This window comes from Cyclopterus lumpus, chromosome 7 (assembly GCF_009769545.1).
Source record: "Cyclopterus lumpus isolate fCycLum1 chromosome 7, fCycLum1.pri, whole genome shotgun sequence".
NCBI lineage: Eukaryota > Metazoa > Chordata > Actinopteri > Perciformes > Cyclopteridae > Cyclopterus > Cyclopterus lumpus.
The window spans coordinates 19,930,503-19,949,713 of record NC_046972.1 but is presented as its reverse complement, the minus strand read 5'-3'; the positions used below and the strand labels follow the sequence as shown (position 1 = coordinate 19,949,713).

Genomic DNA, 19,211 nt, shown 5'->3' with positions numbered 1-19,211 from the left:
AAATGCACAGACATTCACATTCCATCTCAAAGTTGGAAAGAAATGATGAAAATATACTCATTACAAGGTTATGATGAAGTTCCCCCGCAGGCATCTTTTTACACTTTAATCTGAGAAGTGTTCACAGTTCTCAGAGCAACAATAGTTTCATTGTCTTTGTGATAATTGCTCCTGTGACAGTCCTGAAACAAGAAGAAAATACATATTTAGGACGATGTGTAATATCACATAAATTATCATACATTGTGTGCTTTGCCTTGCCCGAAGCTTAACAATTAAGACTGTTAAGAGAAACAAATTAGCATAGCAGGGTCCCAGTATAAATGAAGAGGCTGACCTGCAGATTAACCTTTCCACCAGAGGCGTTCTCCTGCGTCCATTCTGCAAACGTGTTAATATGTTGATGTTGTGTATGGCTGAGTGTTCTGAGAAGAAAAACAAAGGAGGAAATTGAGGGGAATGGACCGCGTTGTTAACATTCAGTCCAATCGGCAGTATAATTTAAACCGCGCTAACTGTGCTGCTTTGCCGACGCCACAGCGAGCGTCGCTGCGCTTCACATCTCTCTCCCACCTCTCCGCCGCGACGTCTTGTTTCCTGCGGTCGAGAGAGGTTATCTTACCCTTGTGGTTTTGATCTTGTTGCCGGCGTAACACATCCAGCCCGAGTTGTCAGGAAGCGTCTTGCATTCTTCCCCCTCCAGGCAAGGCTCCATCTCACACCACCACTTCCCAATTACTATGGATGCTACGGGCAACGGAGACAAGAGAGATGGTGATGCAGGTGCCTTTTCACCCTTAACAGAGTGAACCACCACATATCACAACACGGCACTTTGCAGATAGATGGCCATTAGGCGGGGGGGGGGTTGTGTCAAAGGTGGCAGTATGTGTCACGTGTGTGCGATTCCAACAACTTGTAACTGTGCAAAATTGTAAAATGCAGTTTCTTTATTATATGCAGTCATAGGCTACATGAATGTGATTGGTTGAACTGGAGCTTTTCACCGATTGACTGGATCGGTAGATGTGACTGTGATTTGACTTCAATGCACGCCACATTCTTGCCGTCAGGAGAGAAAATTGCCTTAAATATAGAGTAAGTAGACAGTAAATGGTTTGTAATGTGTGGCGGAGGAAAGGGATCTGTCAGCGCTGACATCCAGCAACCTCCAATTCCCCCTGACCGCTCAAGAGATTTCATATTTGCAAAAAGGATTTATGATAAAAAGCTGCAGGTGAGAGGTGAGAGGTTTTCCGGAGTTTTAGTTGTGGCAGCGCCAAAATCCATTTCTTACAAGGGATCGAGTCTGTGCAGCAGACATTTTGTCAAAGCATGTGTAAAACCATCATGACATATCTACAAGAAACCTAATCAACAGCCGCTGTCCTCGGCATCAATTTGCTTTTTTTTCCTTCTTCACTTCTTTACTCCTCCCCGAGGTGCGCTACATTCAGTCGTTGTGTGTAAAGCTTACCGCTGCAGATACCTTCTGCTGTCTGTCAGCAACAGTATTTGACATTATCCCCGGGAGTGTTAATCTCACCTGGGATGAGGCATTGCATGGGAGACTCTTATTTGTGTATCTTTACAAAACATTTTAAAAAAACATTTGTTTTTCCCAGAATGTTACTTTTTTTTTCTAAAAAGAAAATGGAAACCTTTCCTTTTCCTGCAGTGTGTTCTTGTGCCACATTTGAATTGTAGTACAACCCATTATGCATTTTTTTGTTATCTTCTTTTTTTTATGCTAAAATACTCACCGTCGACGCATGAAGGTCTGTTTCTGGTGGTTCCAGCAACCTTCCCAGGCAGACATGAACACTTGACCGTCTGAGACCGCTCCTCGATACGATTCTTATTACAGCATCGGTGAGCAGCGATCACTTCACATGTGCCCCCCTCTGATAAGAAAAGAAAAAAAACAGACGACGAACTACATTAAATCAGCACCTCAAAAAGCTTTCAGAGGACATTGGAACTCCTCCCTGTGTGGACATGTGTGCACCGTCAGTGTTTTTGTCTTCTAGACCAAATTATTATTGAAATATGTAACTTAATCGCAGATTAATTGTTCAGCCCTGTCTCCTAAAAATTACATTCCAATACAACGAAACGTATTTAGTCATGGGTTACGTTTGCTTTTGACGTATCATGAATTAGTTTCAAATTAGTGTCAAAAAACACCAAGGAGATTGTTGAATTATTGAATGCAGACCTATATAAAGTGAATCCGACAACTGTAGTTACTGCTTAATTTTAGGATCACATCTTGACATGATAATTTTATAAAATACATTAGTTTCCAAGTTTTTTGACTGTACACCTGTTATTAAAAAGCAGTGCGTGCCTGTGGCCCTTTGTCCTGTTTCACATGCCAGTTGTTAGCTGTTCCACCAAAGAGACATTCCCCCTCTAAATGTCTGTCACGGTTTCATTTAATAAGTGCTCACATTGTCCAATATGTCCCAACACAGTAAAGGCTTAAAAAAGTCTAAATTGACATTGCAATACTATTAGTATCACTTCAGTAAAACATCTGCATACTTCCTCCACTATAACTGTCCATCTATGTTTAAACAACACTTTATACATGTATTTTAAGCGACCTTAATCTAGGGTATATCATGCTTATTAATACAAAACAACTGTAAAAACATGACACAAGTGAGCTGTAAACAAGAATAATTGTGCATCACACTCTTTGAGCGAGCGAGACCCCTGCAGCTTGTTGAATTGATGAAGAGATGTGTGAGAGCAGGCAGAAAAAGAACACACACACACACACACACACACACACACACACATCTATTCTCAGGAGGAGAGGCCTGCTTCAGGGTTATCATGAATATGAACACTGGCTCAACCATGCAATTATCACCGAGCTACTGACTTTGCCCCAAAGGCTAAGAGGACTGGACCGAACGGACTCGACCCACCTCAACCGCTGGCATCTCCCACCCACTGCGCTCAGACTCTCCACATATATGAGAGTTGTGCAGCAAAGGACCGTCTGACAATTACACCCGTCAGCACGACACAAGATCAAGGAGGTTGCGGCGAGAAAAAAAAGTGCAGAGAGAGATGGGGGGGAGGGTGGGGTGGGGGGGGGGGGGGGAGTAGCCAGTATTTTGCCTGCAAAGTGATTTGAAGTAATGTTCGGCAGTGAGCTGTGGGTTTGTGAAATATGTTATGGCGAGATTTGCATATATCGCTTCACCACATTTGAATACTTTGGTTTGTGAGGCCCGAGAAGTTAGAAGCACGAATGCAGCGTCGTGGAAAGAAAACCTACCGCGGTTAGAAGAGCGAGCATTGAATCTATGCAGCTAATTAAATTAGATAGCAGATAATTCAAATTAATAAAAAAAAAAGCCAAGTGGTGACATTGATTTGTTTTTATTTAAATATTTTCTCATTAGCATTTAGAAAAAGTAAACACACTTAATAACACACATAAAATAGTTGTGAGCGGATATCAAGACATTTATTATTTGTCAGTGACTATAACGCCTCCTTTATTGTTCTATGAAGCATTCAGAGCTGGTATATGAATGGATAATTTCTGCTTGAAAACACACTATGCCATAGGCATATGGTATCTTTTCTTTTCTGCATTTTATGTAATACTAAATTACTTTAAACGCCCCTATCATTTAGAATAATTACAAGCAATATATGAACATTTACTTATTAGTATTCTGTCAAGAGATATAACTCGTCCCTGTGGTCACTCATAAGTTATAATTGTTGATAAATGTTGTATATTTATAATGAAAACATTTCCTTATTTCTGCAAACAAATATTATAGTGTGCTATAAACCATTCATTAAGTGTTTGAACAACAATTATGGATGGTTTGTGGGAGGAGTTTAAACATTGTTTAAAAGCAACAGCAATTATTTTCATTATGGTCTAATGTTCTCAGTTAATCGATTAATGGTTTTGTCTATAAAACAATAATTATGAGGTAATGCACATTATCCAGATAACTTGGACCAAAACATCAAGGAAGAAATTATTGCAAAATGATATTCTGTTAATCAACTCCGAGATTAATCTACTAATAGTTTGGCCTCTAAAATAGTTTGAAAATGACATATTCTGTTTTTATTTACTGCCTTAATGCTAATTTGGGGCTACAATTAATAGTTTTTGTCATTACAAGAGTGAGGACGCATCAGTTTTCACATCGTTTTATAGAACATTTGTTAATTGGAATCTAATTCATGACGTAGCTCAAAGCCATTGAGGACAAGAGAAGTTGAGTGTCAGTTTCTGAATATCACTGAACCATCAAGTGAGCTCCTGTGGGGCTCAACCAACAGCGCCCCACTTGACCTGCTGGGTAGAAGCAGATCAGTGGGCTCCACTCTCCTCTGGATTCTTTTCATTTATATCACATTGCATTATTTACAAAAAATCATGTCCTTTTTATTTTCCATAAAACATTTAAGAGAAGTCAGAATCAACTTGATTGCACTCCATTTGGGATTTGTGTGTATCTCAAGCGTGGATAATCAGAATATGTGCGGCGAGTTAAAATTACAAGAAATAATAAACAAAACTAATATCAAGGTGTTGATTGGATAAGGCGGTTTTAAGGTACTACATTGATAGCGGCATAGCGTCTTTTTTTCTTGCTTCTTGCCAAGTCTGTCGAGTTTTTTTCCGGGGGGTTATGATGACTCCTGGCTCTGCGTTTCAGAAAACATCAACAGCCTTTGGTTTAACTGAATAATATCCAGATCTTGTATCTGGTCCGGGAGAATGTTGCCTCCTGTCTGATGCACTCAACAAAAGGGCATGTCTGCACAACTTTAATCGTGATGTACCAGTGGAAGCAGTGGGGCATCATTTGAAAACAACAGCCCACAGGGGTTTGTTCTTCTTAATGCATCTCCTTAATTGCATAAGACAGCCCTAGATTTCCTCTTTGATCTATTAAAAACACTCTACGCAACAGAATTAACTTGCGATGCTTGTTGGTAGCAAACAGAGAGAGGAATCGGGATACTCTATATTTGGAAAATCATCACCTCCGAAGAATACATTAAAATCAAATAAAAATGCAAATCAGTGTGGTATTTCCAGCTGGCAGGTGCACTCGGTGCCTTTTTAAACAGAAGCAATGCAACACGGATGAACATTTTTCAAGTTCACCCAGCCTGCGCGTACAACACGCTGCATGCTCTGAGACCCCATCTTTGCATTATGAATATTTCAGAAGGAGACGGAGAATAACATGGCTTGAGATGAACGCTCTCATCAGGTGAAGGCTGGAGCCATGCAAGGGTATAATTGTTTTCTGTATTTCCATTTTCCCCCCATTATCAGAGACAAAGTCAGGCTCCCAAATCGCAGCTTCAGAGTGCGAGTGTGTGAGCTTTTGTTGTCTCTCCAGCAACATTTTGACGGACAGGGAACAAGGGTCACGGGGAAATTGTCATCCGTGGGGTCAGGGGTCACCGCGAAGCAGAGGGTCTCAACTGGAACTGCCCTGTTTCTGTTGTCATGCTCTGTGCTCCTGCCTCGTTATTACTCTGAGCCAGGAAGGCTGTCAGGAAACAAGGTGCCCACCGGCGACCCGCCCAACAGGACACAGACCATTTTCAGGCCTGAAAATGAGCTGAAAAAGAGTCAAAACTTTGCTCTGTAGGAGTGGAGTTTCCGTCGTGGTTTCTTAGATGATTTGTTCGCGGTGTTTCTTTTGTTGATTTCTTTTCTTGCTCATTTCTGTCTCCGGGGGGAAAAAAATGCCCTCCTCCACTTTGCTGTATTTAGTTTGGTCCAAATTGTCTGTTCTCTGTCTCATCTGCACTCCCCTAGTCTTGGATTAAAGTCAGTTATATAAATGAATATGACTTCAACATCAGTGCCATCTTAATATTCTGCCAAATGTAATAGAATTAGAATACACTTTGCTGCAATTGCATGTTAATTTGTTTTCTAAAATGTTTATATTTACATGGTGGTGGAAATATAATATAAATATAATATGGCTTTTCAAGGGCTTACAAGCAATCGTTTGATGTGAAACTCTGTGACTGAGTTTGTCTAACTTTGTCTAACGTTGGGCGAGTCTAACAGCTTGTTATAGAGTCAGATGATAAGGAAATCATAAGACAGATCTGTTATTGAGGTAAGTTATTCATTCTTAACCTTGGAAAGAGCAGATAAAAAAAAACTACACCATTGGTTAACTTGTCCAACCAACGCTGATGCTTTTTCAGAGGTAGAAAAAAACATAAAACAGTTTCACATCAAACGACTGATTGCGTCGTTGCAAATGAACATGGGTTGAATGTGTGCTAGTGTATTACAAAAATCCTCAAATATTGTGTCACATATGGTAACTTGTTCATTATATATTAATATGAAATATCTTCAATTCTAATTTATTCTATTCTATTCTATTCAGCACGGCTCCTTTTATGTCTGCAAAACTATGTAACAGTGTGTTGACAGTAAATAAATTGAATATAGAGAAAGTAAAATTGACTTGTGAAACACAACAAACCCTCTGATACACGACGCAACTTCTCACAGAGGGATCTGCTTTGTTTAAGTCAACCACATGGAAATTTGTCAGAGCACTTAACGATAATGCTATTATCTACACAAATGACAACACCTGGCAGCAGCAGTGTCTCAGCGAGTGCCGCTGAATCCACGGGTCTCTGGCACAATGAGTCACGCTGGAAGCCCAAAAAAAACCGCTGCATCAAAATCGGATGAGTTATGGACAGCAAAGGCTGGATGAAGTCAAATGCTGTCAAATCATGCATGACATGAACGCGTAGCGGCCGATTCTGAATTTCTGTGGATCTGCCGGTTGCGCCTGCCTAATGAATGTGGGCAGAGTTCTTGCGGGACCAGTAAACGGTTCTTCAAATGTGATGTAACAGCCATTGCGCAGAGGAAAAATGGTCAGTCCATCTCAATTGAAACGTCGGTGTGCAATAAGTATGCAATGACTCGCTGTCTACTGTAATGAGCCCGGACTGTGGCGGGTTTGTCTCTGGAGATCCCGATAGCGAGTATATCGTCTGAATATCTCTCTGCCATCTGTTCCAGGCGTTCGACACTGTGTGTACATGAAAAAGTACTACGTGTGCAATTTATACAGGGATTCTGTGTATTAATCATTTGAGTAAGACCTAATAATCCAAGTGAAATATGGATTTAGTGTACGACTGAAAGGATAGCTGTGAGAGCAGTCACTGTTACACTTAATTTTAAAAAATCAAATGGAAAGCCTAGGGGACTCAATTTAGCAGGTACCCCCGTCTCTCTCGGGCTTTGGATTCCGGTGATTGGCAGCCAATGGTTACACCCTGTACTGAATGTGCTCACACATTTATGTGCGCTATAGCAGATAACTGTATGACATCTGAATACCGGTAGCTCCCTCCAAGTCCAGGGCACATGCTAGTCCATTGTAAACTCCGGGTCTGCACAACCTGCCGTAATTATTTTTGATAGCTTCAAAGTAATTTCCAGGTGACAGCAGGTCCTGATTTCCAAACCACAGCAGTCCGTGTTTTAGAACAGCAGGCCTGTCACCTTTTAATGGGGAATGCATCCAAGGTGACCCATAATAGGCTCGACTTTCTCTGTGCATGCTCTCTGCAGACATCCAAGCCAGCAGGCTACAGCAGGTCTGTCGCTGACAGGGAATGGGAGCCGCTAGATTAGAGAATGTCAAATTAATGCAGATGGAAGACAGTGAGAGGTACCAAACATATGACTGCGCGGTGTCAAATTGAGTGACTATTTTTCCCTTTCCTCCTGCGAAAAACATCTGAAGCTTCGCGATTTACCGTTATTATTCTCGACAAATGCTGGGGTAAAAAGTGAGTGGCACATCGCTCGATAAACTGCGAGGCAAATTTGTTTTTTGAGGCTGAAGAAAATGCAGAGGACTCGCGTGTTGGTGTGAAACCGGTGCAAAACGCTTGAGTGAACTTGAGAATTCAAAAAAAACCGTTTGAGAAGTTACAGCGTTCGGGGGAAAAAAAGCTTCAGATGGCAAAGGAGTCGACACTAGAGGATATTTTTTTCTTAACAAGCTGGATATGCTGGGTCTTTTTAATGCACCTGTGTGCTTTTAGTTTACACGTACATGTGCGTACGTGCGCATGTTTGTTTATAGGAGAGAGTGCACGTGATCGCTGGAGAGAAACAGAACAATTTACAAAACATACAAAACTACCATTTGCTGCAATAAAAAAAAAGAAAGAAAAAAGAATCACCGTCCGTGAAAATAGAAGCAGAGAAAGTCTTGAAATATGGCTGGCGGTTTTGACAGCGTGTCACACAAGGATGCCGTGAGATTGGTCCTGTGCAGTGGGCCAAAGATGGGTGATGCTATTGAAATGCAAAATGACTACACACAGAGAAGAGATGCTGTTGTCTCAAGATGCATGAAAAGTGCATGGAACAGAGGAAGCAAGCGAGTAGTAGTGGAATGAATTTTTTTTTTTGCATTTGCATATGAGCCTCAAAGTCCGTCCTCTCTGTTGTCACACTCAACACAGGCCCAGGACACCACGAGTCTGGTCCTGATCAAGGGCATTAAATGCCATTCTGATTCCTGCAAGAAAAATGCCCGTGGTTATTTAGCTTTTATGGTGGAGATGTGTGGCTTGTCGAGCATGCCAGATTCACTGTACAGCACCAATCACACGGCAGCTTTCATGTCCATTAAACACGTGCAAACAAAGGCGCTATGTCTTCGCTATCCTCCTCCAACCCCACATTCACATGTGAGCTTTTTCAAACGTAAAAATTATAATGTAAAAAAAACATCAAAAAAACACGTCTTCTGTCAGTGAGATGTCACTCATTTTTTAAATGTCAACCTGTTCTAGCCCTTTTCCCCAACTGGCAAATGTCCAGAACTGGTATTTCATATTTTTTTAGATCGCCTGCGCTGATGAAACAGTTACATTCAGAAAGGAAGAAAGGCAAACAAAGATAGAGAGAGCCTTTAGAGAACAGCTGCTAGCCTCTGATGTGACTGCTGGCCTTCTCATTGCCAGACAGACCATTTACGCAGTGTGCCAATGTGCCCGCAACATGTACACCGCGTATTTATGCATAGCACCAAAAGCCAAATGACCTTTTGTGCCTTACGATGGAGACTGAAGGGTCGGCTGTGATAGACGATTATGTAACACCTGCGAGCTGATAAAGGGAGAAATCGGCGGGGACGGTTCGGTACTTATTCAGTCTGATGCAACAGAGCCGACGGTGTCACATGTTCAACATTTTGATCACATCTTACTGCAGTTAAGGGAGGTATAGAACATGTGTTGCTGCATGGTGTCATTCACTATCGATATAACGTGATTTAAATTGTAGATGTGTTTATTTTACTGACATGATACAGTATCAGATCATATTGTCCTTTTTAAAATAGTGTGACATGTATCTGAAAGTGATATTTCCCACTTTTGTCCCCAACTTTCACACATGCATGCTCCAGTCTCTCCAGGAAAGGTAATTGGATCTTTAGTGTAAATATGCAAGATGACTTATGGCACGCCAAGGAGATATTAGAGCAGAATAAAAACCTAAAATCTGAACTAGAGCTTGATAAAGCCAATATTAATTACTTTGCTTAATACTCATACTATCCTCCCCCTTGGAACCAATTAGTAAGTTGAGATGCCTCTTTTCAGTTTAATGAGGTCTAAGTACTGATAATGAATTTCATATTCCTGCCAAGCATTTAAAATAGGCTTGTGGAATCACAAAGGCAATGCCATATGAAATGCTCTCTCAAGCATAATTCACATTCTGCGAGTAAGTAATTATTTCAACAAGACAATAAAAGAAGAGGATATACGCTCCCTTTTTCACCACTACAAATACAGAGGATGAATTAAAATAAGTATTTTCTTCTTCACACTGAGCCCATTTGGGGATGTGTAGTCACATCCAATTGGTTTACAGACCCAATTGTCACGACATTGTAATAAACGATGTGTCTGACAAGTGGGTCGCCAAATCTACAAAAAAAACCACATCTAAATCTCTCCACGAATGGGGCCAGCATTGAAGTGACACAAGCTCTGTTCATCTTCGAAAGAGCAGGGAGAGCCACACCTTGAAAATCCTCAACAAAGGGAAAAAGGGACAAAAACAAACTTAGTAGCCTTTTACCTTTGCTGGAACAATCCTCAGTACACAGAAGACAAGGAGGTCTGAGCTCGCTGATATAATATTTACGAACAGCGGGGACACAAAGCTATCATTAGTTTAGCAGTAGATTTTGTTTCATGGGAAACATGTTGAATTAAAGAGGAGCAGTGCTCACACATGAACCCACACAGGCTTGTGCAACCACCAACGTCAGCAATTACCGTGAAGTGTGGGGACAATGGGATCCTTTCCATTGTGAGGGTTTGTTTTGATTCTCTGGCATGGGAATAAAAGATGAAAAAGAGGTTGGATTTCTATTTCAATTTTTTTTAATCAAGAGAAATTGGAAGTGCTGTCATTGGGCACAGCTTTCAGTGCAGTCTGTTACCCTGTAAATCAGTGGGGTTTAGGGTGTGACTACAAATGGGCTTAACCCAAGACTGTAATTGGACGGAGGTACGGTGCGATAAAGTGCTTCAGATTTGTGTCGTTGGCTTTCCTGTCATTGTTTAATGAAAAGACGTTCTTTCTCTAACACTCAATAACTTTTTGCTCCTGCACATGGTGATGTGTTTGTACGCCCCCCAGGTGTTAAGAGAATACTGCAACGGGGGACACGTTGAGCATTATGGTCATAAAGTAAGTTTATACCGGGAACGGGCTCAAGGTCCCTGGACCAGAACCTCTGTATGAAGGGACAAAGATTTCCTATTGGAAAGGCACTCGAACTCAAGGACCGGTCCATTTCTACAATAAAGGAGGAAAAGAAACTCAAAGTGGCCATTGGAGCTATTTGGACCTAATAATATCAGCTATTTTTCAATATTATTTCACACAATATTAAAATGCTAATTGATAACAATGAATATGTACCCCTTCTCAAACGTTTCTATAACCCTGTTCTAATGCAGAAGCACTATTCACAATATTGGCAGTTTAAAACATATTTGTCAATAGGAAAAATTAATGTATACATAAACTCTATTAAGACGCCAATTGTGCATTTTTTTGTAAAGTTCCTTAATGTTCTGCAGGCACAATCAGTTTTCAGAAAAAGTGTCTAATATGGGCAACAACATTTATAAGGTTTGGTGTTTTCACTCAACAAAAACAATAGTGTCTGTTTTAGCTGAGCTTTGTTTTGGACTATTTCTGGATTAAAGCAAGTGGAATGCTTTTATCAGGACTTGGGGTTTCAGAGTCAAGTATCCTTTAGCTATGTCGGCTGTCACAACAACATATTTAGAAAACTGCTGCTAACTACTAAACAAAACAGGGGTCTTAAAATATTGCTAATGATACCAAGAGCATGCTCTGCTTTTTCTACCCAACAGAGCAAAGAAGAAAAAAAGCAAAAAGAAAAGCAAATAATTTCGTTCTGAGGCAATTTGTGTTTTGCAGTTATTAAAAAGCTTAACTACAAACCTTCTCATGTGCACTTTATTTAATTTGTTTGGCCAGGGGCTGCAATTCATGGTAGCAGTGCCGTAACATAAATGTACCCTTTATTTTTCTCGGTTGCAACCCCATTAGCTATTTGGAACAGGATATTTGGCTTACTCAATTCATCTTATTAGTATAATAACCCCTACTCACAATTAATATCTTACAAATTGCAGCACATGTTCTCAAAAGTATCAGTTATATTACAGTACATAAGTGGTTAGCTCAAGCCGTGCTCATTTATCGCCGTTTAATGTTGATATTTTTTTTAACCCTAAAAACGCACCCCTCAGCTCTTTAGTTCAGTGATCTTGAAGCCGATACTGTAGTTTCTAATGGATTCAATTAAACCATTAAGTCCCTGCTGTTTTCTCTTGTGTCATTATGTTGAAGTTGTTGGAAGTAATAGTTTGTCGGTAGGAGCGAGGCTTCATGGACGGCAATGTCGGCTGCTCGGTTGGTCATTCCACCACTTTGATCCGGACTGAAATATCTCAACAACCATTGAATGGATTGCCAAAATATTTTGGTCTCAAGAATAAACGGGCGTAGCTGATGAATGGAATGAATGACCGCCTCAGCTGTACTTTGTGTTTTAGTGCTATATGGCAACAAAGATGGTGAACATGTTGCTGATGTTAGCATTTGTCTCAAAGCACAGCCGTGCGCACATGTGTAGACTAACGAGCTGCTAGCATTGCTTTAGAGTCTTTTTATTCTAGTATTTATTATCTTATACAGTGGCGTAAGGTAGATGGGCCCCAATGCACATTATGTTATTAATTATACACATTAATTATTATGATTGGCCCCAGTGCATGCTAGTTACCTGTTCTATTATGAACCACTCACACACCATTGTATCTTTCGTCACATAATCAAATAGAGACTTAACATTGGACAACATCAACATACAAATTACCCAGCAACATTACATATCTATATTTGACAAAATACCCCCCCCCCCAAAAAAACCTATTCTTTCAATGTATTAGTTTTTACCAAATTTGTTTTGTCATCGCTATTGTCTTATTTACCAAAACTAGAATTACTGTCTCGCGGTTGTATGCCTCCGCCAACTAGTCAAGTTACACTTTACATCTATGTCTGTTCAAAATGACATCACTTCATACATTTCTCCTTTAAGATATGTGTATGAAATTTAAATAAGTTGTGGACATTTGTGCCAAAACTACAGAAGTTCCCCTCCAGTGCATTCCTGACATATTGCATTCACAAGAATTGGCCGGATGGACAGCCAACCCTAACACATAATGTTTCCAGTCCTCTCGTGGCTGCGGTGACCCACACTTTCTCAAAACACCTTTTTATTGCCTGTTTTATACCGCCATTGAGTGCCTGCTGGCACCCTCACTCACACTCTAGTGATAACCCGACCTAGTGATAACCCAGCTGAGTGCATCGTCAAGCCCCAGCCGCCACACTCTGTGTCTAGAGACGCAGTGGGGCGGAAACAGTTTGCACACTATTGTTATTGTTTAAGGTGGTATGTTTGGCCAATTGCTCATAGCTAACGGAACTACCAGCACACACACTGCTGAGTACCTCTCTGCAGTGTGTGTAACCGCCAACAGCTAACAAACCCATCAGGATACACACTCCTGTAACTCACCACCAAGTGATGCACGTGCAGTTTAGACAAGGCGTTGGCCAAATGTGAGTTGTATTCCTTCAGTTGCACCAGACAGCAGTGATCGTTGAAGACACACCTGAAGAAGATATGCACTCTACTGAGTACACCTTTCTACAGTACTTAAATTGGACTGCTTCTTTGAACAGAGGTATATTTCCGGGGTGGGGAATCAGAATTCATCCCTCAATGCATTGTTAGAGAGCCTGCTCTCTCTTTGTAGACCCACCCCAAGGTCCCCAGTACAATCGCACTGCCTGCACTGTCTTTATTTACGCCCCTGATTTTATATCTAGATATGCAGGGAGCATAAATTGTAAAAAAAAATGTGTGTCAGGGTGAAGGTTTATATTGTCAATCGTATGTTCTACGAAGTTTACAGGCAATGTTATTTTCATTTTGTTTTCAAAAAAACAACCGTGACCCCAACACTGCGACGCGTAATCGAGCTGTCAACTTTGTCTGCAGTTAACACCCTTTTTTATTAATGCTCAGGGATTCTAGGAAATAAACAGCTGGTGTAGTCAGCTGGTGTAGTCTTAAGAGAAAAAGATGGCTAATTAATTAAGCTGTGGGCCAGAGAAATTCATTTTGCATATAAGCGTTGTGACCACAAACCATAGCCCCTGCACAGAATTGGCTGAAAGAACGCAATTAAACATGCAGTTTAAACAAATATCCACAAGCTTAGAGGATTTTTCTCTTGTGAATAATTCATAGCCTGGAAGAAGAAATAAATGGGAAATACTGAAATATGTTAAACCTATTTGTAGCTGTGAGCATATACTAATAATTAGGCCACTGATTGTCCATAGATTCATTTACTTAAATATGTATTTTTCTTTCAGGGCCAACCAAGGAAATGACATGAATAGTTTATTTCTGGTAACATATACCAGCTTTGCCTCTCCTGTCTACGCAACCAATAAAGCAAAGAAAATCCACTTTGAAGGCTATAGAGGACGTTTCTGGTGTTATACAGATTGGTCAGGGGTCCTTCGGCATCTCAGTGGCATGTGTAACAACATCAGGACAAAGTGGGTTTGCTGAGCTCCAGATGTGGAGAGGCCTCGGGCTGAGGCTGCACGCCACTTCCCATTGGCACTGCAGTGGAGCAGCAATGACACTAGTGAGATCATGGTTGAGAGGAGGTCTATGGGAGGGGTGGAGGAAGATGTCTGTCAAAATGATGTGCCTCCAGGATGCATTATATAAGGCTATTAAATCATCAGTGTCTAAAATCGTGCACAAACCTTTGTTTGCGACAGCCGAGAATCCATTTTTCATGTTTGTTTCATTGTGAGCGTTACTAGCGAGTGGTTTCTTTTGTTGGAGTGCATTGGCGAGAAGAAAAAAAAAAAGCCTTGATCCTCTACTTCTCATTAAAGCTCCTCAAGGGGAGACTTAAGAGATTTGAATGTAATTTTCGCTCTGGAAAGAAATACTCCATATTCTAGAAGAAAACTGATAATAAAGTTGCATACCATTGAAATGACATCGGTGTTGAAAAGGTAAATCTTTGAGAGGGACAGACAGGACAGAGGAGGGAGGGTAACTCAGTAGAGGACTATCGCAGTAGTGTGTTGCGAGTGGAGGACAGTGAAACGAATATCACACAGAGTAAAGTATTTATGACTTAAGTCTGAATAAATTATAGTATACTGTGGATACTTACAAGTGAGTTACTTCTGCTTTTATCACCGGTTCTGCTGCTCTGAATATCTTATCTCCTTATGCTTGTTCACTCGCAGCTACACATTTTACAGCAACCGCAAGGCGAGAGATTATCCGCACAGTGTTGAGGATAGATGACCTTCTATTTATGAACAGGTTGACCCCTCAAAGCCGACTGTTGGTCGGAGTAAACAAGGAGCAAGGCCACCTCGGGCAGCCGCTATACTTTTTTGTCTCTGTTATCACCTGCACATGATGAACTGCATCAACAATGGAAGGATTTCGTGCGAGAAATAGACTGCATGCTCCACACACTCAATGGCCCTTTGTTCTCTTCTGCACTGAGCGTACATTTCAGTCTGACCAAATATCATACAAGAGCGGAGATGTTACTTCTGACAGAGTGATTTTCCACACCTGCAAAGCACATTTTCCTGCTAGATTAAGTTTAAAAATCGAGGCAAGTGGGAGTTTATTTTTCTGTTCAGCGAGTCAGTGTTTCATAAAAGGAGAATTCTGCTTCTGCGGTTTCCGCTGGACATCTCCGGGGGTTGAGAAAAGCATGACCCCCGCAAAGCAACATCTCTGCCAGGCACTTTACAGATGCACAACAAACACAATCTTTTTTTTCTTTTGTGCATAGTTCACGCTCTTTGCACCAAATAAATACAGCACCTTATGAATCATACAGAAGAGAACAACCCTGTCTGTACCAGGAAGGCAGAGAACACCCGTAAGCATATCTAAGAGAGTGGCAGGCAGCAATCTGTAAGTAGAGCTGGGAAACCGGCTGCCGTGTCCGAATCACTGAACACACGCAATCACCTACTCAAGAGTCATCCGGCTAATGGACTTCTGGACACATAAGGTGGTCTGCACTAAGGTGGTCAATATCTTAGTGCACGATTGGAACAGTTGCTTATATGCTGCTAAAAGTAATTATCACTGAGAGCACATACATATGTAATCTCCCTTTCTCGTATGCCTTTTTGACAATACAGGTGTTTGTATTTACAACTTATATATCATAGGGTTTGTGTATGTTGACAGGGTCAGAACATCAGGTCACACGTTGGCTGTTTCCAAATTCGCTCCACGTGATTGACTTAGTTTTCTAAACAACATCCTCCAATAGATCTAAATTTATATTGGCAAGGACAAAACTGATCCCTCTGGCCTCTGTAATCTCGATTTCCGCTGGTAATACCAGTCCCCGTGAACTTGTGGCATTTCGCTGCCTTTAATGATTGGCCCAATGGTCTGCAACCAATGGCCTCTTTGCCACCAATTCATGACCCGTCAACCCCAATCCTCCCACCAATCCAACAGGCACACGGCACACAGCACAGAACAAATGTCCCAGTGTCAGAATCAATCCAGACAGGCTTCCCATCTTCCTCTCATAAAACTGGCATCTCATTTATCCAGGAGTGAGGACTAGCCATACTATGGTAAATGGAAAGACAGCGCATTTACACTTTTAGTGGCAGAGGGTCTTGGAGGATTCAAAAGGTTCGCTTTGAACTCGTTTTCTTCAAAGATGTAGCTGAATGCACATTTAAAATATGAATTCCCTTTTGTTGACATGAGATATGACAAGATATCTTATTTGCGTGTTTATTTGTCTTTTATTTTTATTTTTTATGTTCCCCTCCAATACACATGTGCATACGTGAGTAATGAAATGAAGACGTTGGAACAGAAAGTCTTCTGACTCACAATATTGAGAATATTGAAAGGACCCCTTGCTGATATGCTTGAGGTGCACCGGCGCATGGAGGAAATAGCAGACACCAAAGACCTGCACGCTCAAGCAGCTACTCCTCCCTTTGAAGTTCTGACAGCATTCGGCTTCCTCTCCTCTGTTGAATCCTGAGATCATAATTATTTACCATAACCACGGCACACCAGATGAAAACAAAAGTTCGACCGCAATGATTCGGTCCCTATTCTATTCAGTGCAATTTCACAGGGACCACAATCGCAGAGATCAAATTGAGAAGGAGCAGTGTAGCATGAACATCAACTTTAATAGCTCAAGAAGGAAAATGCAAAGGCATTCGTTGTCTGTCTTTGTGATCTTGAGTACATTCTCATGCTATCAAGGCCAAACCCCAACGGAAAATCAGCATCTGTAAAATGTGCCCGCTGAATAATTGGTTGTTTGTCCAAGCTTAACCGATAATATATCAATGAGTGTAATAAAGTCAAGATGGAACTATAAACCCACGACACGACCAAGTGTCGTTATCTGAGCAACCACACCTGTGACGCAACTATAACCGGTGGCAGCAGCTGAAAAGATGACATTTAAAAGGCAAAACATTTGCTTCTCATTTGAAAAAAATTGCTTTTGAGAAATCTGTAGTAGCCAGAGCAGGCGAGAAAAGGACTCACCAATCATGTGGATGGTGGTTCGCCCAGGCCTCGTCCCGTGATGCTGCTGGATGGTGTCGTAGAAAGTGGCCTGACACAGCTGAATGGCAGTCACACTGACCCAGAGGCACAGGCAGAGCAGCCAGGACATGACAGGACACATCTGCAGAGGACCGGCAGAGGTGGAGTCAAAGCGAAATACATCATGTTCTCAACCTATGACCTTAAACCCCTCCAACAAGTACACACACACACACACACACACGCACGCACACACACACACACACACACACACACTCGTATCCAAAATAAATTAATGAATACAAGTGAATACATTTCATGTTTTTGTACGAGCACTCTGGTCTATAATTGGCCTTAACGCTACTCAGTCGAGTCTTTTAGTCATTGGGATTCATCATTAGCATGATTATATAAGTATGACTTCTTCCCTGTTTCGTCTTGCTAGTTTGCCCTGTCTTGTCCCTGAGCCACAACGCTGTAAATGTGGTGTGATCCCTGGGGAGTTTTTCCCATGCAGCAGAGATTCCCCCTGACAGGCTGACTCCCTTCAACTCCTGAGCTGTGCTCCTGCCTCAACACCTAAATCAAACTTAAAGAAAGATAAGATTTTTGCAAGCAGCTGGCTGCCAAGGCTTTTCTGTATCTGTCAGAATAATGTGACAGTGACACAGCAGTAATAGGAATCAAAAGCCTTGTAATGTTTCACCAGGCTGTTTAGAAAATGAAAAAGGGAAAAGAAGTAGAACAGCGATGCGGCTCCTGGTCATAGGAGAAGGGTGGCTGTGAAGGAAATCTACCAAGGTGAAAATACTAAATGTTTCAGCAGCAACAAATTGCCAGCACGCATTAGATTAGTCAACCATATTTTTAAATGCATTAATTCACATTAGCTTTTGTAAACATGCATTGTATATATTTGGATGCAATTCTTCAGGATATGATTTTCAGCATGATAATGTATTGTTTCAAGTCCACAAAAACTTTTTAGCAAAAATATGTATTGCATCCTTTCTGCTAGTCGTAAAAGAAGTGCATTCTCCAGGCTCAACTCGCCAGAGCAGAGTACTTTTCAGCCCTTTTCACATTTTCATTGTGCTTTAATCTTTAAAAGTAGCGTAGTACAGATAATTGCAAAATTGCTGAATAAACATTTTAATGGAGATTGCAATTCTCTGTCTAATCAAAATTCGGGGAATAAAATACCAGAAAAATGCTTTATCTATTATCTGTCTATTTCACCAATGTGCCATGTAATATACAGTAAATTATGCGTGCATATTTCTCATTTTGGCATTTAAATACCAACTCATTTTCATGGCAAATTTACGATTTGCCAATTTTCTGCAAAAAGCTAAATCTCTTGACAATGGCATGCTTTAGATAGGAGTAGAAAGGAACAAAATCTTACCTGAGCAACCCAACAAAGAGTATATAAATATCTCAACAGAATGACATAAATCCATCCATAATGCTGCTCATGTTGATCCCATCCAGTAACTCTGAATTTAGCTCGAGGAGGGAACTCCAGTGAACCCCGCTGCACACTTTGATAGCAACAGTCCAGTGATTCAGAAATGACCGTCAAGCCGGAGTCAGGAAATAGATTTACCGCTCTTTCAATTCCACCTTTGAAATATCACTGCATCCCCCTTGAGGAGCTGCTCCCACTGACACTGAATTCATTTGCCCCTTTCGCATTTACAGGCACGTGCCGAGTGCTCCTTAATTAACTGTAGTGGAATCTCTCCATTCACCGTCTGCATCCTTCCAGTGAGAGGCAGCCTCTGAGCAGCGACTCTCGCCGAGTCCCCCCTCAGCGAGCACTAAGAAACAAATGCTCCCGTGCAGCCTCGCTGTGTGTAAAGGCTGTATCACATGTCTTAAAGCCAGACTGCC

At 41.2% G+C, this 19,211-nt stretch overlaps 1 protein-coding gene across 1 annotated transcript; it reads right to left on the bottom strand.

Moving 5' to 3' along the window:
• Positions 1–343: 343 nt before the first annotated feature.
• On the bottom strand, positions 344–17,457 carry LOC117733702 (chemokine-like protein TAFA-1). The gene is made up of 4 exons (XM_034537525.1): positions 17,316–17,457; positions 1,764–1,904; positions 623–747; positions 344–425 (listed from the first exon to the last, which is right to left on the bottom strand). Exons 1-4 carry the CDS (start codon positions 17,455–17,457, stop codon positions 393–395), a joined length of 441 nt encoding a protein of 146 aa, XP_034393416.1. The 3' UTR covers positions 344–392.
• Positions 17,458–19,211: the final 1,754 nt, after the last annotated feature.

Excerpts from the sequence above, each read along its gene's own strand:
- LOC117733702 (XM_034537525.1), bottom strand. The coding sequence starts at position 17,457 with ATGTGTCCTGTCATGTCCTGGCTGCTCTGCCTGTGCCTCTGGGTCAGT. Across the intron at positions 748-1,763 it reads CAGACCTTCATGCGTCGACG|CATCCATAGTAATTGGGAAG; the intron begins GTGAGTATTTTA and ends CGTTGCCCGTAG. Across the intron at positions 426-622 it reads ACAAGATCAAAACCACAAGG|AACACTCAGCCATACACAAC; the intron begins GTAAGATAACCT and ends TTTTCTTCTCAG.